The sequence below is a fragment of the Anas platyrhynchos genome, chromosome 8, assembly GCF_047663525.1.
Source record: "Anas platyrhynchos isolate ZD024472 breed Pekin duck chromosome 8, IASCAAS_PekinDuck_T2T, whole genome shotgun sequence".
Classification (NCBI taxonomy): Eukaryota; Metazoa; Chordata; class Aves; order Anseriformes; family Anatidae; genus Anas; species Anas platyrhynchos.
In genome coordinates, this window is record NC_092594.1 from 10,842,362 (window position 1) to 10,864,444 (window position 22,083).

The 22,083-nt window shown below is 40.9% G+C and overlaps 2 protein-coding genes across 3 annotated transcripts in view; one reads left to right on the forward strand and one right to left on the reverse strand.

The window, feature by feature from the left end:
* Window positions 1–729: 729 nt before the first annotated feature.
* DPH5 (diphthamide biosynthesis 5) lies at window positions 730–19,646 on the reverse strand. Its single transcript, XM_027462593.3, has 7 exons — window positions 19,387–19,646; window positions 18,188–18,312; window positions 15,008–15,116; window positions 5,260–5,380; window positions 3,141–3,180; window positions 1,933–2,036; window positions 730–986 (listed from the first exon to the last, which is right to left on the reverse strand). The coding sequence occupies exons 1-7, from the start codon at window positions 19,519–19,521 to the stop codon at window positions 763–765; spliced, it is 858 nt and encodes a 285-aa protein (XP_027318394.1). The 5' UTR covers window positions 19,522–19,646; the 3' UTR covers window positions 730–762.
* Window positions 19,647–19,668: 22 nt separating this feature from the next.
* Window positions 19,669–22,083, forward strand: part of LOC101798826 (uncharacterized oxidoreductase ZK1290.5) — a 44,260-nt gene continuing 41,845 nt past the window's right edge. Inside the window, exon 1 of one of the 2 annotated variants that reach the window (XM_072041745.1) lies at window positions 19,669–19,824. In XM_072041745.1, coding sequence (XP_071897846.1) covers window positions 19,737–19,824 — 88 coding nt within the window. In that variant the 5' untranslated portion in view covers window positions 19,669–19,736. The remainder of the gene's footprint in view (window positions 19,825–22,083) is intronic. The other variant, XM_027462591.3, reaches the window with a different exon arrangement.

Sequence of the window (22,083 nt, forward strand, 5' to 3'; positions counted from 1 at the left end):
AATAGCTGATGCTAAAGAGGATTCTTGCAGTCTGTTTTCTGAGAACTGACATGAACTCAGCTGTGATTGTTGCAGTTTGAGTCCAGCACTTCAGTGGCAGCATTAATGTATGGAGAAATCCAGATCTATTTCAATTTGCAGCATTCCAAAATAAATTCTGTGCAGCCTCTCCCTGTTTCACCAGCTGTCCTGAAGGTGAGTTCTTGTTTTCTTCGTTTAGACAGAAAGAACATTTTCATCTGTATTCATTCTTCCAAGTGTAAAGATGAATAAAGACCACATAGGGTTATGCATGCTATCATTTCTATTGATGAGAAAACTGCTGAGTTTCTAGATATTTAGATTTTGCTTTTCAACTATCTAAAATGCATTTGCATGCACTGTTGTAATAGACTTGATTAATTGTTTTTACAGAGAAGTGATGCCACGTAGACATCTGGTATAGCTCTTCAGTTTTGTACTTGCACCCCTTGTCCCTGTGATCAACCTAAGGTGGATGGAGATGTTGATGAACTGAACTAGACAAAGTAAAGCATTAAGGTTTTAGAGGCTTCTGAAGATGTCTTGACTTGATGAAAACATACTAGCAGGTGTATCTTGCAGTTTGTAGTCTGAAGTTAAAGCAGGTCAATGTTCGTACAGTGTTATCTTCTGTAGCTAAGTACAATCTAAATGCATTTAATCTAAGCATTACTTATTCAGAAAAATAACTATATGCTGTCAGGAATGTAGAGATCAAATAAAAAAAAATGCTATTTTTATTTAAGCGTTCCTTTGAAATGCATTGTTTTCAAACGTGGAACTATCTACAGAAAAAAGCTTAAGCATTTCTAATTCCAGAGGGTGCATAGTGCCTGTAACGATCATGGAATGTAGTGGACCGCCTAATTCCACTGTGGACATCTGATGTAGCGTGCCTGAAGCAATCTTCTGATCTTGAGCACCCACACGTGCAAGTCCAACACAAATTGTGTTTTCAGTAATTTCTGTAAGAAAGAATATATAAGAAATGATTCTCAAAACTTTTTCAGAGACCAAGTTCAAACTGTCTCATAAAAAGGTTAATTTACTGAGTGATAGCCAGATTATAGAGGAAAATGTACTTGGAATGCTCAGATCTTATCCCTGCTCTTATGCCTCCATTTAATCATTGGAGTAGCCTAAAATTAAGCCTGTTTTTCAAAGAAAATACAAAGCTGTATCCTAGAGCTGCTCATAAGCAAGAGCGGGAAGGCAGTAGCAGTAAATAAAACTAATTCAGGAATTGTATTCACTTAGAGGAAACTGCTGCATCTGATTAATTCTACATAATGGATAAATGAAAGGATTGTTTCCTTTTCATCTTAAGAATGTTTCAGAAATAAACTTTTAAAAGTAGAGACAAAAAAATAGAAATTCATCTGACACAAAGGAGTTATCTTCATAGCTGCTATGATTTCACCTCTGGTCTTGATAAACATCTTCCATAAGCTCTTGACTAGTGTTAAGAACTCAAAGTCAAAACCAGAGTCCTGCATCTTTGGGGTAACTAGATTGATACTGGTATTCATGTACAGCGTAGTGTGACCAATTTAAATAGAACATAGCTGAATTTTTTGAGGCTTGACTGATCTAAAATGCCTGGAATCAGCCTCCTGCAACTAGAATTGATCAAAGAGCTCACAGTTCAAGATAGCCAGAAACAGTGCAGGGCTACCAACCTGAGGCTTTGACTAAATCTCCAGGAGCCACTGGTGCATGTTGATCTGTGCTCAGTGAACTACACTGTGTCTAAGCTCTGCCAAATTCATCTAATTATTAGGATTAAGAGCCCAATTCCACTACAGATCATGAGAATGCTAAGGCAATGAGGAAGGAAGTAGATTCAGGGACTCATCACTAAGTGTGAACTGAGAAGAGAAGTAGCAGATAAAAACACTGCAGTAACAGTACCTGGTTCTTCTCCTTGGAGCCTCCTATTTTGAATAATGGTGAGAAGTTGTTCTGCAGCTTGGTTCACGCTCATGTAGCGCGGCGGCTCATAAACCTTCCTTCCTCTGCCAGGACAGAAAAGTAGAGTAATTTAACATATAAACTATTCCATTATGGTTTACAGCATTCTTACAGTTTATTTCAAATGAAATCTGTGAACTAGCAAATTGAACTTAAACAGGCCAGGCTCTCAGGCTGGCCCTTCTAGACAAGAATGGAATTTTTAAGGAAGACAGAGCAGAAGTCTCTCTTGTGCTCTCACCACACCTGTGAAATTGCAGGTCCTCCAGCTGGCAGATTGTTTGAATCCTAAAAGCAAATTCAGCTGTTGGAAGCAATATGCAGGTTTTGCAATTGCTCCTGAAAGATGCATTAGGCTTAAACTCAAGGGCAAACTACTGTTTTCCTGTCAAATGCCCTGTAGACAGATTATTACAGACTCGCAATATATTCTTAAATGAAATGCTTCTTCCTTTGCCAACTGTGGGTTCAATCAAACAGACTTTATTTTGAAATTCCAAAATAAACAAACCTCAATGATACTGTGAGATTTCACAAATGTTAATTTAGACCAGAGTTACAGCATGTGCATAAAGTAACTATTTATATTCCCCATTGTCAAAACATACAGATTGCACAGAGATGATGAAGGTTTGATGAGTGTTTTTTGCATATAGTTAAATGCACATAAGAGCATTTTCTGTATTTTGCTTATTTAACTGTTAAAAAACAGTGGTACATATTCAGTACTTCACACTGCTTCCAGACAATGTAAGGAAGAATGAATTCAGAACACTGTTTATGCTATTAACCTATTTCAGGATGGAACCGAACAGCAGTAAAAAAACAAAAACAAAAACAAAAAAAAAACACCTGACTCGTCAAGGAGAAAGCTCACCACATTCTGACCTAATGCTTCTCAGAGGAACTAAGATTATGCCCTGCTGCAGATTCATTCAATTACTGTAAGTAAAGCCAGGTCCTGTTGTAATGAACAGAAAAAAAAATCTACTCCTTATAAAAAACAAAAGACCACGGCCACTGAGAAGCACAACAGGAGACAGGCAAGTTCAGTACTAAACTTTAGGTAAAGAAACCTTTCTTCTTATACAAAAAATACTTGGTAAATACACTGTATGTTTCTATATATTTTCAAAATTGTGACTCACTTCATTAGATTCTCCACAGACTGCTCCTTCACTTTAATATCTGTAGAAAAAAAACAAAACAGTAACATACAGCACAGATTCCCTACAAACCTCCCAGTTAGCTTTCTGTGTAGGTAAATCTTAGTTTAATTAGAAAATTCTGTAAACTTTATAGCAACATTTTAGCTTTTACAGGAAAACGGAATATGGCTTACATTGTTTTATATGTTAACTACAAAGAAAGCAATGTGATTTCATGCATGTGATTTTACCTAAAGGTAGTGCAAGTTTCACAAATTTCAAAGTAGCTGAGATGAATAAAAATTACTCAATTACTAAGTATTAAAATGGCAGGCCTATTTGCTAAATAAACTAAATTTAACTAAATGCTAGCATGTTTAAGCACACCAAGGTATATGGGACTAAATTCTTGGGAATTAATTCTTAAATGATGAATACATTGTGATCACAGAAGGTAAACCCGTACAGCTGATGGGCAGAGATTACATCACTCCCATGCAGGAACCTACTTTCGTTAGCACTTCCGTCCTGTCCCAATCAAAATTTAGACAATCTTCTCTTATGGGAAAAAGGGGGGAGGGGACAGGCAGGGAAGGAGGTCAGGTAAGACTGAACATCTGCAATTTTGTGAAACTCCAGTTGCCCACAATCTCTCCAAGAGACCATCAAATGTTATCTGTATTCAAATGCCTGAAAAATATCAGTGAAAACGATACATTTTAAAAGTATTGCTTAAGTTCATGATCAGCCCTTAAACCAAGGTAACCGAAGAGTGTGGTTTAAAATGCAAATCTCCAAGATTATTAGTGCCTAGTTTACCAAATTGCTTTTCTGTCAATGAAGTTGCTTTGAAATCAGAAGTGTATCAGCACTGATCTTTTTATATCGTTATTTGCTTACCTGGTACTCTAATCTAGTTGGATAAGCAATCAATACACAGACCAGAACAACCAAATTGCATTAAGGGACTGATTAGCTTAGGAATTAGCAGTTTTCAGCTGTGAGCTACAATGAGAGGTGGGTACTATGGTTGTCCCTGAAGCATGAGATTTGATTTCACTATTTCCAATTTTTTTCTCTCTTACTACTGCATAAAGAAATGAAACACAAAAAGGGAGCACACAGAATTAATTATATACAAAAATCTAAAGAATACTTAGTTTTAATGTATTACTGTTGGAATAATCCTTGTTTCAAACACTTTGGAAGTCATCCTTCTTTAAAACAATTAACAGAATTCTGGTATATAGACAAGTTTGAAAACAAACAACTTTCAAGGCATTGGAAAGTTTGATGTGCAGTGATGCTTACACATTTAAATTGTTTCCTGCTCAGGATTCCTCCAGTTACCTCAGAATTTGTTTTTACTTAAAATATTAATGTACTGAGAGTTCCCACCTGTGTCTGAAAGATGATACAGAAAAGTATGTATATATACAAATATATAAGCTCCATATATTTTGCACACTGGCAATTCCATGATCTTTAAGGATTTACCTAGACTAATAAAGTTACTCAGAAAATGGCTTTCAGCCTAGGATTGTTGGGTGGGATAAAGATCAGACAGCACCATGGGGGAGCCTGAGGATAGCACTCAGCTAGGAGCTGTGTCAGACCCAGGGTCAGCAAGAATTTTTACAATACTGAAGCTTCTCACATGACAATCACCTTTGCCAAAACACCACCAGATGAGGTAATTAGGAAAGGGAGTATCACCCCACCTCCCTGAAAGTCAAATGTGTTGAGCTCTAACTTAATTAAGTCAATAAAAGACAGCTGCTAGCCACTGCAATCTGACCTGGATCCCGAGCTAGATGTAGCTTAACATCACATTGATCTTTATAGCAACCAGAGGCCTCCTGCTCCTGTGACTTCTACAAAGGTGTAATTTCTTACAGATTTTCTGAAGAGGAATTAAGAAATTCATGGGCAGCGTAGCATGAACAGTGGCTGAACTGATTCTAAGTACACATACACTGGAGTTCCAATTTTGGTATATTTTTAAAGATCTCTGTTATCTAACCTCTGTTTAATCACAGACTTCATCTCATGCCTTTCACTATTGTATCTGGCCCCTGGTGATGACGATAGCTAAGGTACCAGGACAGCTGCTGCTTACCAAGCAAGCACAGTGTGTGCATTCCGTTCTGCCTGTTCTTCTTGATCTTGTCAAAAAAACTTTCTGGCTTCCATGTATCTGTCCAGAAAACTATAGAAACCGTCTCTCCAAAATTGTACAACTGTAAAAACAAAAAACATCCAATGACACACATCCACAGTCAATTCCAAAAATGCTATTAGTAGTACAGCACACAAAAAAAATATAAAAACAACAAATTGACAACACTGTGAAGTCCTGAGCATAGTGAAGAAGTTAGTTTTGGGAGTGCTCCTATGAGACACTTGTTTGGTCTCTCATAAATAAAACAAAACATTGCATTAAATAAACAAGATCTCTCACTCTATCTCTTGATTAGTTCTACTGCATTCCTTTTCACTCCCTTCTTTCTAAGAAAATCTGTAATTAGTGAACTGTTTTTTCTTCTTTGTAACATAGGCGTGTTGCTCTTTTAGTCTCCAAGCAGTAAAGCGTGTTAAAGACTGACTAATAAGCTACCCGTAACATTTTTACCTATCTTGGCATTTCCCTTTCCAATGTATGATAACTTTCAATCTACCTTCTATTCTTTGTTACTTAATTCTGAAGGCAAATTTGTCTTAGAGGCAAAAGCTCTAAGATTAGCACCAAAACTCTTATTTATTATTTCTTATTTTGGTTAAGGTAGGCAACTTCTGGTAAAGCTGTAATACTTAAAATGTTTTCCTAAGCTTTGATTCTACTGCCATGGTAGGATTTCTATTAAAACAGCACCTTCCTACAGACAGAAGCTGTGCCATGCAAAAGCAGTTACCGTCTAAAGAGATAGTTGAGATGGAGATCTGAAGACAGAGACAAATTGTACCTAAAGCAGAGAGGTGCAGAATTGTTTATATGCACGTAGGGTAAGAACACTGCCAGCAGGTTCTGTGTAAATGTGCTCGCTGCCTTTACTCATCCCTGACCTTGCTGAAGGCATTTGAAGCAATGCTCTTGCCAGTCATATCCAGTGATGCAAAACAGAAAATTAGATGTAACCTAAAGCAGAATTTGGCTTGAAAGTTTTTATAAAACAACTTGAAAATGGGCAAAAGCATGCGTCAATTTTGGTCAATTCAGCTCTGGAATGGGGCCAACCAAGATGGATTTTACAGCTTGCCAATGTTCTGCCTGCTCAAGCCTACCAGAGAAACCATCATCATACAGACTGTCCTCCCCACTTTGTTTAAACCCAGAAGGCAGAGCAGCTTTTTCCAGCCCACTACGGGAGGCACCATGTACACTGTTAGCAGAAAAGAAGACCCTACATATAAGTAGCTCTGGCAGCTTTGTGCCATCTGGGGATTCCCCTATACGTACTTAATCTATTGTGGCATTAGGTTGTGGTTTTAACTCCCTTACTCTATCGAGCAAAGCAGAATTTGAATCAAAGCAGAAAGTTGTTTGCCTCCAAGAGACTAAGAGCTCAAATTTTAACTATTTCTGCTGATATGTACAGCCTTTATTCAAAGATTCCTGGAAGATTACTGAAAACATTTACATTTCCTCTTTTAAATATTTCATTCTGGCACAGGAACGAGAACACACAGTGCGTATTTCACAACATAAAGGTTCTTCCAGTAAACTAAATATAGGTTGAACTAAATGTATTGTTCCTGATGTACCTTTTGAACTATTTCAAGGTTGTATTCTACAGGAAGAAAATAAGGGAAAAAAAAAACAAAAAACAAACAAGCTATGTTTTGTCTATGTGGCTAAAGCTCTCTCTATTTTGTACCAAATGTGAAGCAAAACTATTGGAAAAAGGAGTTTCTCCTCTTCGCTGTTAGAGCACCTGGGAAGCTAGAAAAGCTAAACTTAAAGTTTTAAAAACGTAAAAAGCTTAAAACTAAAACTTAAAGGCTTAAAGTGAACCTTAAATCTCACTGGGGAGGTGGCAGTACACCCTCAGCCATCAACAACTGCTGAAATGTGCAGCACCAGCCTAGCAAGCCAGCTTGCTGTCTGCCATCTGAAAGCCCCTGCAGTCATTTTGCAGAAAGCAGCAGCCCTCCTTCAGCACAGAAAGCAGCCTCAATTAATCCCTTTGGCATTCTGATGCCCTGAAGCAGAGAATCTTCCACCTCTGCCTTTTTGCAAAAAACAAGGATGTGCAGAAACGGATAAATGACAAGTGTCTTATTGGGAATCAGATCTTTCAAACTACTCTGCCAGATATGAAAAACAAGTTGGATAGAAACTTTTATGCCCTAGAACATTTGTTCCGATTGTTATTTTTCTTAGATATTCTTTTCCACTGATCATTACAAGGACTCTCCATCACTTTTATCGACAAAAAGCAAATTACCTTTCTTAGACACAGTTATATAGACACACGAATTTCTTTCTCATCTACCATTTATCTCTGCAGACATGTAAAACTTAGGCAGACAGAGGTACTGTTCTTCCATTAGAGCAAGCCTGCATTACTTTAAAGAAGCAACACGTAATTGTATCAGAACAAACTTTCAACTTTCTATCCATGTACCTGTCAGAGTCAGTCAGTTCCTAACACAGCTTCTTGTGCTGCGTGCTAATTCTTACCTCTGGAAATCTAGCACAAAGTCTTGGACTTCAAAGAAAAGCCTTGTTGCAGAGAGAGCAGTAATAGCCAAAATGCCGCTGTTACCCTAAGGACCCAGCAGTCACAGATCTCAGCCAGGGACGCAGCAGGTGACTGGGCACTAGAGCCAGAACCCACTGACAGTAAGAATGACCCTTTCCACAAACCATGGAAGATTTGGAATAGGGGCCCAAACTTCCAGGTTGCAGGTTTGTCACTGGCAAGCAACTGTGGCACACATTTGTCAGCCCACGTGCATTATCACACAGCCAAGGGTTGTTATCATGCTTCGAGATTGTTCAGAAGTTCAATCTGACAACAAACAACAGCCCTGTGTTGTATTTTCTGCGGAACAATCCTGTTGTGTGGTTGCTGGCACAGCTTTAAAGATGGGCAGCAGCAAACGAAGTTTCACAGCAGTCTTCTGCGTGCTGCACTCGACATCAAACAGCTGGGGTTTCGGAGCGGGCAGCAGTTGTTCTGTACGTGCTGAAACATTTCCAGCAGCACATTTGCACAAACCATCAGATTTGTTACAGTGCCCACATTCTGCTCAAGCACACGAGTGCCAGAATTGCTAAGGGGCTCAGTGAACTGGCTGGACAGGCACTCGGTGCTCTCAGCTTGGGAACTGAGGTGTTTTTACCTTCTCCCTAATGCTCAAAATCTTCACAGAAGAATTTCAAAAGCTCACTTTGAACGACCTGTCTTTGGAAATAGCCCTCCCCCTGCTCAAGCAGTAATTGGCTTAAGCAAAGCTTTGTGTGCTTAACTTTTGCAGGCTCTGTCTGCTGAGCTTTCTGCCTCTCACTAAACACTGAAGAAAGCTGCTCAATTCACATTTGCATCAGCTCAGAATAAGCTGGAACTTTCCCTTTTGCTTACACACACAATACGAAAGAACATCAGACAACTTTTGGTACCGAAGTGCCTGTCTGCTTTCCATTGGTATTTCTAACCCTTCTATTAACAATATTTCTTCCTTAATTTGTTTGTATAAGCAGAATTGATTGAAAATCGTGATTTGTTTCACAGAATAAACTGGAAGAAAAAGTGCTGCGCCATGATCTCGGCTTGGATAGTCTGCCTGCAACTAGAATTTCAATGAAACTAACGAGCAACTTCAGTAATGACCAATCTGAGGGACATCAGCAACTTGTAGCTGTCCAGATCGACAGACCTCACTAAAAATACTGATGTCAATAACCACCACAAAAATACAGAGCATGAAAAGAAGAAACAAGCTGAGACTAAATAGGGAAATTAAAAAAGGAAGATTCCCCCACCGCCTCTAAAAGCGAGCAGGAGAGACGATGCAAGATGATATTAAAGGGCAGTAGGACAACAGCTGCAGAGAAACCACGAAGTAAACATTTCCAAATGCAGACATTTATTTTTGTAGAATCTCTCCCAGAATTACTGCTGTATCAGCTGCAATGATAAAGCAATTCTTCACTTAACAGCCTACCTCCTCTCCTAAAACTTCAGAACAGCTTCACAAGTGGAAACATGACAGGGGAGGAAGGTAAAGGGGAGTCTTGTCAGTACATTTTTCAGCATAAATGTAACCCACAGAAATCCCACAAACCCCACAGGACTGTGAGGATACTCAGACGTTATACTGCAGATAGTTTTCACAGGACAGGAGTGCTCTGCAAATGAATACACCACACAGCCTGATCACATCGCTGACACGTCCAGAGACTATTCCCCAGTGGGATCTGGAGCCTATAGCATCTCGCACCATCCCGGGTGGCTTTTTGATAAAACCCACTGAATTTACACTGCAAATCTAAGGCACGTTTTGTTCACCCTTGTCATAAGAGTTTTGATGGGATGCCAGGTAACATTCATCCTCAAAAATGGAACATAACAAGTCAGACTTTTTCCCTTTATCCCCCACAGGTGGTTAACAACCCTCCGTACTATCCATACACAGCATATTAAAAGGTTCTCACTGTGCTATGTATCATATACTGTTGCCAGAGAACAGCCTAGGAAGGACAATCAGCAACAAAGAGGTAGCAGGAATCAGACAAGCTTCATTTTTGTTTGCTGTTGGTCATATTAAACAACCACAGGCCTAGGCCTGGCTGTTTGTGCCATCTTATTTAGTGCTGTGGACTTTTAACAACTTTGAATCCATCCCAGGAGAAGGCTCACGTGAAGAGGAATGTTTTTACAGTTAACACACACAGAGCTGCAGCTCCTTGTGCTACCCACAGGCTGTCCCAGGAACCTCCAGTCCCCTCAGTACATGCCAGCAAGGGGACTGTGAAGAGAAAGATGTTTGGCTGGTGGAAGCCCACTCCACATGACTGCAGTCTTCAGAAGGCAGCTGAGAGTAACCACAAAAAAGCAGATAAAGGGAAGAACATGATTTTCCTCTTAGCTGTCTCCTGTATCAGTGCCTAAGCAATAGCTGCTCTACAAGAAGAACAAAATTCACCTATCAAAAGACTTCAAAACTTCAAGCAAACCGAACAGGACAGCATCTTCCCTCCAAGGTAACATCCCTTTATCTTTGGTAAGCTTGTTAGACTCTTCCCAGCGATATCAAACCTTCCCACCCTACTCACTGGTATTACTCATCCGAGACAAAGATAACTAAATGGAGACGAAAGTCTGTTGGGAGTAAATGGGTGTTTCTGGGCTGTATTTTCTGGTGACAAATGGCACAAAGCTGCACAGCAAATACAAGTAATAAGCTCGTGTAACTAACACTGGTTTACCATGTAGTTGGTTTGAGAAGCAATGCCAACTTGTAAAAGGCTCAGAGGCAGGCAGTCAGAGACAAGAACTAGTGGTAGAAAACAGTTTATTTTAACTGTCAGTGAATAAAAAAAAAACATTTGCATAGAGCCCCTCCTATTAGAGCAAGGAGTATTTTTGAAAGGTTAAGAGGCACAGAGAGGGTGGAGGTGGAACTCCGGTTCCGCTCCCGCAACTACTACGGGTTTTCTATTTGACTATGACCATGGCAAGTTATGACAGTATCCTTCAGCCTCCCCATCTACAAGTAATACTCAACACAGCAAGGTTACTCACCTATTTAGCGGAGACTCAAAGATAACACAGCAAGCACTGCTTTTGTGTTTAAATGAACAGCTAGCAGCTAAAAGGCAGAACTACTTTGCAGCGTTAATTGTGTTGCAAGGACTAAGTGGACTGCAAACAAAAAAAAATCATGAAGATGAGTCACTGAAAGAGACAAGGGGACCTGCAGATGTTTGTTCCGAAGCTATTCAGGTGGAAAGTGGGTATGGCTCAAAAGAAAGGCAGGTCTCTGCTATGACATGTTTTTAACTAACTATCCCACCAAAATATAAAATAAATGGTTACAAAACTAGCAGCACCACTCTCCCAGAAATGAGTGGCTCTTCCTCTGGAGCTATACCTCTTTATTAAAACGAAGAAATGAATGGAACCAATTGAAAAGATGATAGCTGAAAACCTAGAAAATACAATGGTGCTCTTTCTACAAATGAAAGAGGTGTAACTCCTTCCTTCCACAAAGACCTTAAAGGTGTAAAAATAAAACTATTATTTATTGCTAAGGTTAAACTAAGAACACATCACTTAATGTTCTTGAGGCAGTCCAGATCATTCACTGTGTTTTGGTAACATGGGCAGGATAATGATCTGCTTTCCAGTCAGGCAGAGATTTTGGGCAGTACAAGGGCTATATGCCATTTCAGCTAACTAGCAGGATTAACTGATTGGTATGTGTGCTGAAGCTAGAACCTGCTCACCATATTCTATTCTAGCTATTTTCAAGCATATCTCTTAGAAAACCCTTTCTTCCTTCTTCTGTCTTTTCTTTTCCTGTACTTTTCTTCTAACTCCTTACCTTAGTCTTTTGTCTCATCCCCATGGCTTGCTTCCAGCTTTGCACCTTAGTTCTTTGGGGTTTTTTATTTGTTTGTTTGTTTTTTTTAATAGTAACACCATTCTTTCAAGCCATTTCAAGCTGCATCATCCCTTCACATGCGTCCCAGTTCAGAATGATGAATCTTCCTCACGTGCTTGACCATCCATACTGCCCCCTCAAACACACACCTATCAGAACAGGGTCAGAATAATTCTATCCTGAGAGCTCCGTTCTGCCCATTCTAGTCAGTGCCCCTCTCAAACTCATCCAGATGTCACACAGATTAGGAAGGAAGGAAAAAGGCATAAATTAGAATTTTGTTGTTGTTTTGTTTTTTTGAATATATCTGTCTCTTTATTCTAGGGCTAAAAGCCTTAGCAGCCAGCACTTACTCTACAAACTGAGTGTGGGTATAGATAAAGCCATGGAAGTCAGGTTAGACTCTTCCCTTTGTTCTCAGCTTGCAATGCTGAATCCCCATCAGATAGGGCTGAGGCAGCATCAAGATGACCATTGAGCAGCTGAGCAGTGGTAAATCAGAGGTAAGCCAGTTACCTAAAATACTAATTGTTAAAAGTTACAGAACTAGGGTGCAGCCGTTGACAAGGACAGCTGACATGCCCCATTAGCTACCACCTAGTAGAAGCCCTCTGAGAATTTCAGCCTTCTCTTGAAGACTTCTGTCCCACCTCTCTGACTCCCCTAGTGCGTAGTCAACTGTGTGACTCCTTCCTCTGGCGTTCATTCTCCACTATAACAGGAGTCGTAGTGACCAATGTACTCACATGTCAAATTCCAGGCAAGAGAGGCGAACCTTCACAGAACACGCTAAGAGGCGTTCACAGAGGCACTTTTCCTTGTGTCTTTCCCCACTTCACCTTCTGTTTCCTATTTGCTCAGTTACTTAAATTACTGAGTCTCACTTATAAGAATAAAATCCTAGCCTGTACAGCCTTCAGAACAGCTCCACTACTTGTTAGTTACATGGGCAAGGCAGGTTGTTGTTATTTTATTTTATTTTTTAGAAAAAATACATTCACCCATCACAAGTTGGCAAGAAACATATTTATGCTCTTTGTGGAAAAACACCACTAACGCTCTGAACTTACCTAAAATTCATAGATAACGTTTACATATACGCAGAGATTGCTGCACAATACTTCTGATATACAGAATCACAAAGCTTACTTTAGGTAAGTTACTTCGGTAACTATTGTACAGGAAAACTGCACAACTGCCAGAATGTTGTTGGCTACACAGAAACATCACTGGTGACAAGCGACATGCTCCTTTGTGAGCACACTGGGCTGTAGCTGCATTTTACCCAGGCCTAATCAGCAGTTACAGCTCACTATGCACATGGCTTTCAGAACAGCGTATAAAGGTGTTTCCTGTTTTTCTCTAGTAAGAAAGAAAGAGGTTTTGTATCACAATCAGATTAAAACAAGAAAAAAAGCCAAGCCTTTTCTGTGGTGAAGCAAAAGAGGAATCCCTGTTATACTTGACAGCAACATTGCAAGTTGAAACACGCTAACTCCAGAAGTAAATTGATGGCAGGAGATCACCATGAACATAAAGAAGTAAAGACTGTTGAAAGAAATTATAAACTTCCACCACAACTGGAATTAAACCACCAGCTGTTTTTTGTATGTTTTTTTTTTGTTTTTTTTTTGTAAGATACCCCTCTCTTGCTGCTTATGCCTTTGAGGTACAATGAAGAGTTAAATGTATAGCTGCTTATAGGCCTGTCCGGTAACACAATATGCTCACTATTTCCTAAAATGCCTTTTACAACAACGGGAATGTTGACTTATGAGAAGGCAGTCCCTCCCAAGCCAGAACGGAAAAGGAGACTATTGCCAGAGTGAATAACATCACATTTCCTCTGTGCTCTGTTCCCTTTAGTATGGGATAAGGAAATAGTAAGCTAATCTCCAAAACTCTGTATAGGGGAAAAAACATACGACTGTAATATGTTCCCACTTAGTTTTCTTCTCTCTTTTTTTTTTCTCCAATTAACCTAGAAGCTCTATAGTCTTCATTCCTACGCCTAACTGGTGTTACGGAGGAAGCAAAACTCAGTCATCTGTACTTTTGGGGAGTATGAGCCTTGCATCTTCTTTTCTAATGAGCAAAAAAACAAGAGTAGAAAGGTAGTGGGTAGCAAAAGCTACCTGTCAACAGCGCAACTGCAGAAGCAAACTTTGCACCACCGTGAAGCCAAAAGGGGGAAGAGCGAGCCCCAGCCTTAGCTCTCATGTTATCTGCCCCAGTAAGCGCAGTCATGCGATAGCTGCCATCTGTCTGCTATGTACGTAGATTTTAGACATCAAGGAACCTATTTCCTTCCTAAAAGATAATGTTGCCAGTCTTATAGCAATAGGCAGGTGTCACTTAGAAAGTGCTCACAGGAAGAATTATGAAGAATGTGATGATCCTATCCTGCATTGCCTTTAATATGAGCATGATCTCAGAATAGGTGTCACTGCAGCGTCGCTGCGCTGTCAGATCAGACAGGGTTCTCACATTTCTAAACCATTCAGAGGTGATCGCAGATATAACACCCAGTTTATTGCAATAGGTTTTCTGCTGTTGGGCAGCACAGAAACATGGCTAGTGAAGTTTGCCAGTGTAAATCCGAAGGCATCAGTTTACTGAAACAAAAAACGGTGTTCGTTCTGTTCAGCTAGGAAGGAATGCTTCCTCCTGCAATGATGAAAACTCATTCAAATGCTCAACTGTTCCCTGTAGCACACTTACATTCCTGTGCTTTCTTATAGTCCTGGTAAAGTGGGACCTTTGGTTAAAGTAGAAAGCAAAGGCTGGTCAACCTGGGAGAGAACGAATGCATCATATACAACATTTTGGAGTTAGTTACAATCCCAGCTGGGCTTGCGCATACATTCCTTTTACTACAAGACCAGCATGCTCCACAATGGGTTTAAAAACCTAATTTAAGAATAAACTTATCAGGTGACCATCAGTAACGCACGGAAGCCAACACAAGCAAAGCTTTATCTGTAAAATAACTTAAATACCAAAGCTTTCTGAGGCAGACGGAAGTTAGAGAACAGAGAAAAGTACTACTATTAATTTACACATGGGCTCATCAAAAGGGACTTCTGCTGACATGGAACATGCTGAAAAGGAAGCGTTAACAAATTCTGCCAACAGAACTGTACAATTGCTACAGATCTTCAAGCTTTGGATTGCAACACGCACTGCTTACAGCAACAGAGGAGCTCACTAATTCTGTGTTTAGCACTTGCGGAATACCATATATACAAAAATGTTACCTGTAGTCCACAGCATCCTACTGCATTCATTATGGAGGCATTGTGAATGACCCTGTACGGAATCCCCAAGTTTACTGCACGTAGTACTAAATCACTGTGCGTCGTGGCCCTGTGGTAAGAAGGGAAAGGGATTAAAGACTGAAAAGATACAGTGACCAAGTATTGCTATCGCTATAGTTTGCTTTGAAAGTAAAATTAAATCCTTTACAAATAGGGAAATGCGTAGGTGCCAAAAGGGCAACAACAACTTGACTAATTGCTACAGGAAAGTAAAATCCCCAGTAAGGTCTCCACACGCTGCCTTCCCCAGCTGAAAATACCAAAAGCCTCAGTGTGCTACCATTCTTTCTGGCATCATCAGAACTCTAACACTAGCACAATTGTTCCTTTTTAAAGCAGCTTTGGCAACTACGTGAAAAGGAAAGTTCCATTTGTCCTTTGTCTTCTGCAGGTGCCTGCTGGACATCTGTTGAGCTGTGAAATTCAGCTCTGTTTGGCATAGGCTCCAGCAAAATGCCAGCATTTCCTTACTCACTGCACAGGCAGACCTTCTCTCATCGAGGAAATGCTAGGAAAGCAACTCTCGAACAAGAACTTGGAACAGACTGAGGTAAACTAACTGCGTTCAGTACTTGGAAAAAACACCCTTACACTAAATGTACTTCTATGAACATTTAAGCCAAATGACTCAAACTAACAATGCCTAGGCTTGAGTGCTCAAGTTTATTCTGAAGTAACTCAGAAAAATCAAGTTAAGTTTAGAACTGAGCTAAATTTGACTCTTAGGTGCAAAATGCTCAAAAAAAAACACCTTACAGTGACTGGAGCAAGAATCACTGGGCTCACAAATAATAAGATTAGGACTAAAGTCTTTCTGAGATGGTAAACATAGATCCAGCTAATCTTATTTTTGGACTGTGACAGTTTTTAAATGTTTTGCTTGCCCATGTGTTTACGTACCTGCTCAGCACTCCATTTTCCATGTGAAATAGGAAAACGCACCTACCCCTGCCTAAATTGAAACAATGACTTTAGCCATCTCATCCCAAAGATGTACCACATGTTTCTGGCCATTCCAAAGAAAGAATTTGCATATGCTGATTGGAATAATTAAATAGGAAAACTGCTTTCACCCTGGCCTGGTTCGGTTGCTCTAACAGAATTTCCCCCATTATCAGTGTGATAATTTCCACACTTCATGTCTGACCAGCACCAATGGCAGATCAGGCGCTTCAGACAGGAACACAAATGTGGCAGCAGCTGTTAAGTCTGTGGAATGAGTCATTACAAAAAAAAAAAAAAAAGAATCAATTTCACTGAAGGAAAAATGAATAGAGGAATCTGAATTTAGGAAATCAAATGAGCAAGGATCAGCTGGCTTTATTCACTGAAACGTGCTCCCACCAGATTTTTCTCCCAGTAGATCTGTCCGTAATGACTGTGGCTGAGAGCAGAAGTGCCCTCGCGAGCTCTCAGCTATACGTGCAGAAGCTGGATGGATTCAGCCCTCTGCACCCAAGACTATACCGGTGTGTTTGCTGTCACCGATACTGAGTTTAAGACTTTTTGTGGGTACTAATAATACAGATATTAGCACAGGCTAGATGAAGGTGGACTTTCCAATACAATACTAAAATTGTCAGACTCCTGCTAGCACGTCCATGGTTTTATCTATGTCTGCAGAGGAAACACTTGCAGTGAGCACCAGTGAGAACTTTAAAATGGACACAACTTGTTCCATCACCTTCACCATTAACCACTTACACCTGAGGGTTCCTAAGACTGCCAAGTGCCCTTCTTGCTGGCAAGCATACTTGAAACGCTAAGATCAGCTGCAGTCACACAGCTTCTGCCCAACTCTCATGGGGCTTCTCTTAGGATGGAAACATTCAGTATTCTTTCCAAGAAACCTCTGAAAGCCCTAAATCCTCAGGGCTCTACATAGGCAGAGGAGCAGTTCTAACTGCAATACAAAGAACTAAGAACACAAACATTTAGACAGCAGCAACTCATTCTAAAAAAGGGTAGTCTTCTACGGTGATGGAGTATGTTATAGCTGATCAGAACTGCAATATTTCATTGCCGAAATGACTGATACTTGAGGCAGACGGAGATGCTGCTTACAAGTAGCAATTATAATTAAATAGACGTAGAGGATTTATGTTGTGTACTTACATCAGTCCCTTGATCACAGCATAAGGGTACAGGTAATGTGGCTCTACACTCTACACGAATCCCAATTTTAATGTTAATATGCACTAAAAGTATAATTAATTATTTCTGAAATACAGCATCATCTGTCCCTAAGAACTAGTTTAATACAATATTCTCTTGCCAATTCCCTTCAACCTGTATTTACATAAATTATCTACTTTTGACAGGTGTGCACTGCTCTTTTTTTTTCATAAACTATTTTTTCACTGATAAATAGGGTGCTCAGTGATTTGATTTTTTCTTGTGCCCCATAGCATTGTGAAAACAAATAAATCTTGAATCACCAGCTGGAGACTAAAAGCTCTTCTATGTGGCTTGACATTACAGATTGATGATGCCTGACTGATAAGACAGAAGGGAGATCCTTCTGGTAATAGAAAAAGACTGTACCTTTCAGTAGGAATTAGAAGTGGAAACAAAAGGCTTAATAAACCAAACTGAGAAGACATTTTTAATGACTTAACTGATTTTAAAGACTAGCATATATCAAAGCCTAAGTGCTGTACAATCAAGTCAGTATTCTTTCTAAAACAGCTAAGAATTAAAGCTGCAATTTATAAACGCTAATCACAAGTAAAAGAACGTTTTCTCAAACCATAGCACATTTCTTTACTATGTGATATTCTAGAATCTTTTCTGTTAGCAGATAAAACCTGGAGCAAAATATTTTCTATAAAAGCTAGCATGAAGATTCTGACTGCTGAAGGAAACATCTATATATCCCAAGGGGGATCTATATATCCCAGATATATATTCCTGGGTGAGGAAACTCCAAAGCAAGACAGAAGTATGGACAACTGCGTGTATATTTTGTATGCAATAAAAATATACACAGACATAAAAAGTGCTTCTGGTCTGAAAATCAGCTTCTTCATGAAGAGTTAGAGCTATGGATGATAGACCCTTCCTTTTGAAAGAAGAAAGTGATCAAGCTTGAGCAATAACTAAAATGTTGCTTCATCTTACCCAAAGGGATCGCCAACAACGAGAAAAGCGACATCGCTAACATCGGCGTCCTTTAAGATGCTGTCTGCTTCCTGTTCCACCATTTCTCGGTCAGCCAAAATCAATTCTTTTCCATAAAACTTTTCCTAGAAGTTGAAATTAATAAGAAACACCAAAATAAGACAAGTGGGAGTGTTTCCATCTCTCTTAGTACGCTTACTTGGAAACGCAGACAACGGGCACTGGAAGGAGAACCTGACTATCACCCCCAGCTGCCTGACCCACGTCTTTAGAGCCCTGCCTCCCCTCACAAGAACGCGTGGGCTTCCCATTAGGCAGCTCATGAGCTGACAAGAATTACTTTCAAACATAATATTCCAATACTGACGTGGCTCCTAAAGCATCTCACTCACACCCACACACTGCAGCTACCCAGGTGGACTCTGGGCACAGGAACTCAACCAGCCATCCCATTTAAGGCATCCCCTGTCCTGAGTCAAAGCCGAACTGCTCAGGATACTTATAACACTGACATAAAACCAGACACAAATATGACACTAGCTACACTATAGCCTAGCTTTATAGCTTTTATGTTTCTTTTGTACATTGCAACTAACCACATCTAAGGAATAACTTCACATTAACCCTTCATTTTCAGTCCTCTCTAAGAAATAATTTACCTTATATATGTGTAAATTTGTATTTGATTCCATCCTTTGTTTTTCTTCAGCAGCTCGCTAATCACTGGGACTCTCTGTATGTTTTAAATGCCTTTATTTCCAGAATCAACCTCGCATGTGTAATAAAGCTTCACAGGATCAGAACACAAAAAGGATCACAGAATCCTTCAGGTTGGAAGAGCTCCAGGATCACCTAGTCCAGCCTTCAACCTAGTACTCAATGCTAGAAACATGTTGTCTGACTATCCTGAACATATGCCTCTATAAGTTTCACCACTCATTTCACACGCTCTTGACATTATTAGATTTTTTATTATTATTATTTTTAATTTTTATTGCCAGGGCACAGACCAGAAAGGATGTTTTTATTCTGAACAGTACTGAGCAAATTTGGGCAGCATGGCTTAATGGGTGATACTGGTGGTGGGGGGATGGTTGGACACGATGATTTAGGGGGCGTTTTCCAACCTTTACGATTCTGTTAGGATGTCTGTGGATTTTGTGTCCCGTCCCCCCTCCGCGCCCCCCGCGCCCACCTACCAGCGCCTCACGGCCGGCGGGCAGTAGGGAGGTGTACGCCTCCAGGTACACCCTGCCGCACCGCCGCACCGCCTCCAGGCCCTTCACCGTGATGTCCTCGGCGTCCCCCAGGCCCAGCCCGATGAGGTACAGCATGGCGGGGGGCTCGGGCACGCCCGGCAGCGCCGCCGGCCGCGGGGAGGGAAAGGGCCGCGAGCCGGGCCCCGTCGCCCCCGTCACCGCCCGCCCGCCCTGCGCGGCCTCCCCGCCGCGGCCCCGAGGCCCACCTGCCTCCTGCCACCGCGCTGCGCGGCGCTGGGCGGCCGCGGAGGCTGCCGGGAGTTGTAGTCCGCGGGCTGCCGGCGCCCGACATGGCGGCGGCGGCCGGGGGGGGCTCGGGGCCCGGCGGCCCCGCGGTGCAGCTGCGCAGCGGCCGCAGCATCCCCGTGCTGGGCCTCGGTGAGTCCTGGCGGCGGGGGCGGCACTGGGCAGAGCCAGCGAGCTGCCAGCCCGGGGCAGTCAGGTTTTGTGTCTGCAGCACCGGAGCTGCCCGGTCACAACAGTCAGGCTAAGCCATAAGGCAAAGCGAGCCGGGCGCTGCTCTGTGTCCCAGCGCTGCTCACTGGCTGCGGGGCAATCGCTGTAAATACATAATGCATAAATACGTGGCCTGCACATACCCAGTGCCGGGACCTGTCGGCTCAGTCCCTGCTGAGCACACTCCGTGCAGCCGCCCCTACACAGTGAGCAAAGGAGCCTGTGTTGCTCAGAAGGACAGGTTTTCTTCCTTTCATTGAATTATTTTTACTAACCTCTGACGTTTTTGGGCAGTTTAATTGACTTAAAGATTTTTTACAAAGACAAGAAAAGTTTAAGCAGTCTTTTTAAAGAATGGAGTCAGTCTTACATCCATCGTTTCAGTGTATGCTGAGCTGTATTTCAGGGTACGTACAGGGTCATCATTTTTCTGCTGGAGATTGTGACCATTACTTAGGTGATCGGGAGAAGCAGACTACAAAGCAAACAGGCAGGAAGACTGCTTTGTACTCACTACGAAATCACATTCTTGCTGTCCTTCGGTTGTATTAGTAAGTGCTGAGTAGTTCGTTATCAGCCTGAACTCAAATGCAATAAAATGGATAATAACATAGAATATAAAGAAAATGAAGTTTGAAAATGTCTGGCCCAATAAATTCTGTCAGTTGTAGCTTTCAAGGAGCTTCCCTTGACATACAGCGTTGTCACAAAGAGCAGGATTTGGTTCTTTGGCCTCCCTTTTCTGTTCTTGTCTTGATAGAGTAACATTTGACGTGTTGCTTATGTATTCTGCGGCTTTTTGAGGACATTATAATAGGGAGGTACTAGTCAGATAATTTTAAGAAATCCATGATAGGCACTGCAAAAACATTGCGGATTAAAAACAAACAAAAAAAATAAACTCCAGACTCACCACACTTGCATTTGTGGCCAAGCTATAAATACCAAGATCTGCAGCCTAACACAATGGGATCTTTATGGTAGCTGTTCCCACTTACTACACTTTTACAACTTAATGGCAGAATTTTGTTAGAACCTCACTACAATTAACTAATGCTTGTGGCTCAGAAAAAATCACTAAGCAGTAAACCAGAGAAGAACTTTCCTCAATGAGAAGGCATTTTCTGCAGGATTTGAGTTGATCGTCTTACCCTTCTAAGCATGCAGGCATAACTTATCTGTGGTAAGTCATCTTCGAGGTAACGAGCATGTATGTTCCCTCTTGCTAGATAATCTCTCTACAAAGCTCTTAGGAAGATGAATATGATACGTTAAGGTAGTTGCAACTATCCAGTCATGTCAACCGTAAGGCGGGCCACAGAGATGTGCAAGATACTTCCAAGCTGGTCAAACCCCGTTCACAGAGCAACTGAGAGCTGCAGTGGGAAACATTTAACGTGTTGTCGGTCAGAGTGCTTTACTCAGGAGAGAGTGCAACAACTGTCCAGGATGGCATTCTATTAAAAATACAATACCTGCTTTTCCCCTTCAAGATTCAGATGTTAAAAAGTGTTGTTTTTGTTTTCTTTTTTAAGAATGGGTTTCTATGGCACAGCTGCTTTGGCTTCTTAATTTGTATAGGAGAAGTGCGGTAAGTTTTTCATGGTTTGATGCAAAAAGGGGAGACAGGAACAAGGAAGTTGAGTGTTCTTTGGTTAGTTTACAGTCTCTAGTGAGAATGATGGATTTGTATACCACAGGTTATACAGTGTGCAAAATTTATGATCAGTCTGACAGGTTTACTTGGAGCAATGTGCCAAAATCCGTACATCCAAATTTCCGTATTTACTGACGTGCGTATTCAGGTTCTGTGTTGTATCTGTTTTGTATCCAGAAGAAGACAAGTCTGCTAGCAATGGTAAAACAAGAAGTCTTTCCTCAGATACCTACCAATTATTTTAAGGCAGCCCACCTTAGTGCTAGAAATATGCTGTATAGCTGAAATTTTATTTAACAAAGAGAAATGATCTACATCTTTCTTGCTTGTTGCGTGATTTTAAAAACTGTTGATAACTTTATATTTCTTATGTTCCAATTACAACAGTTGTTTTAGACGGTATTATTCACATGCAGGAGCGTCAGACATGTCTACAGGTAATGGTATTTTTCATTACGGAGGCTTCTTTCAAGTAGAAAGTAGAGTAGTATTGTCTGAAAATAATTGTTGTTTTGGCGCTAATG

Coding starts and splice junctions, on each gene's coding strand:
- DPH5 (XM_027462593.3), bottom strand. CDS start 19,521: ATGCTGTACCTCATCGGGCTGGGCCTGGGGGACGCCGAGGACATCACG. Junction 15,117..18,187: donor GTTGTTGGCGATCCCTTTGG/GTAAGATGAAGC, acceptor TTCTTACCACAG/GGCCACGACGCACAGTGATT. Junction 987..1,932: donor GCTCCAAGGAGAAGAACCAG/GTACTGTTACTG, acceptor TCTTTCTTACAG/AAATTACTGAAAACACAATT.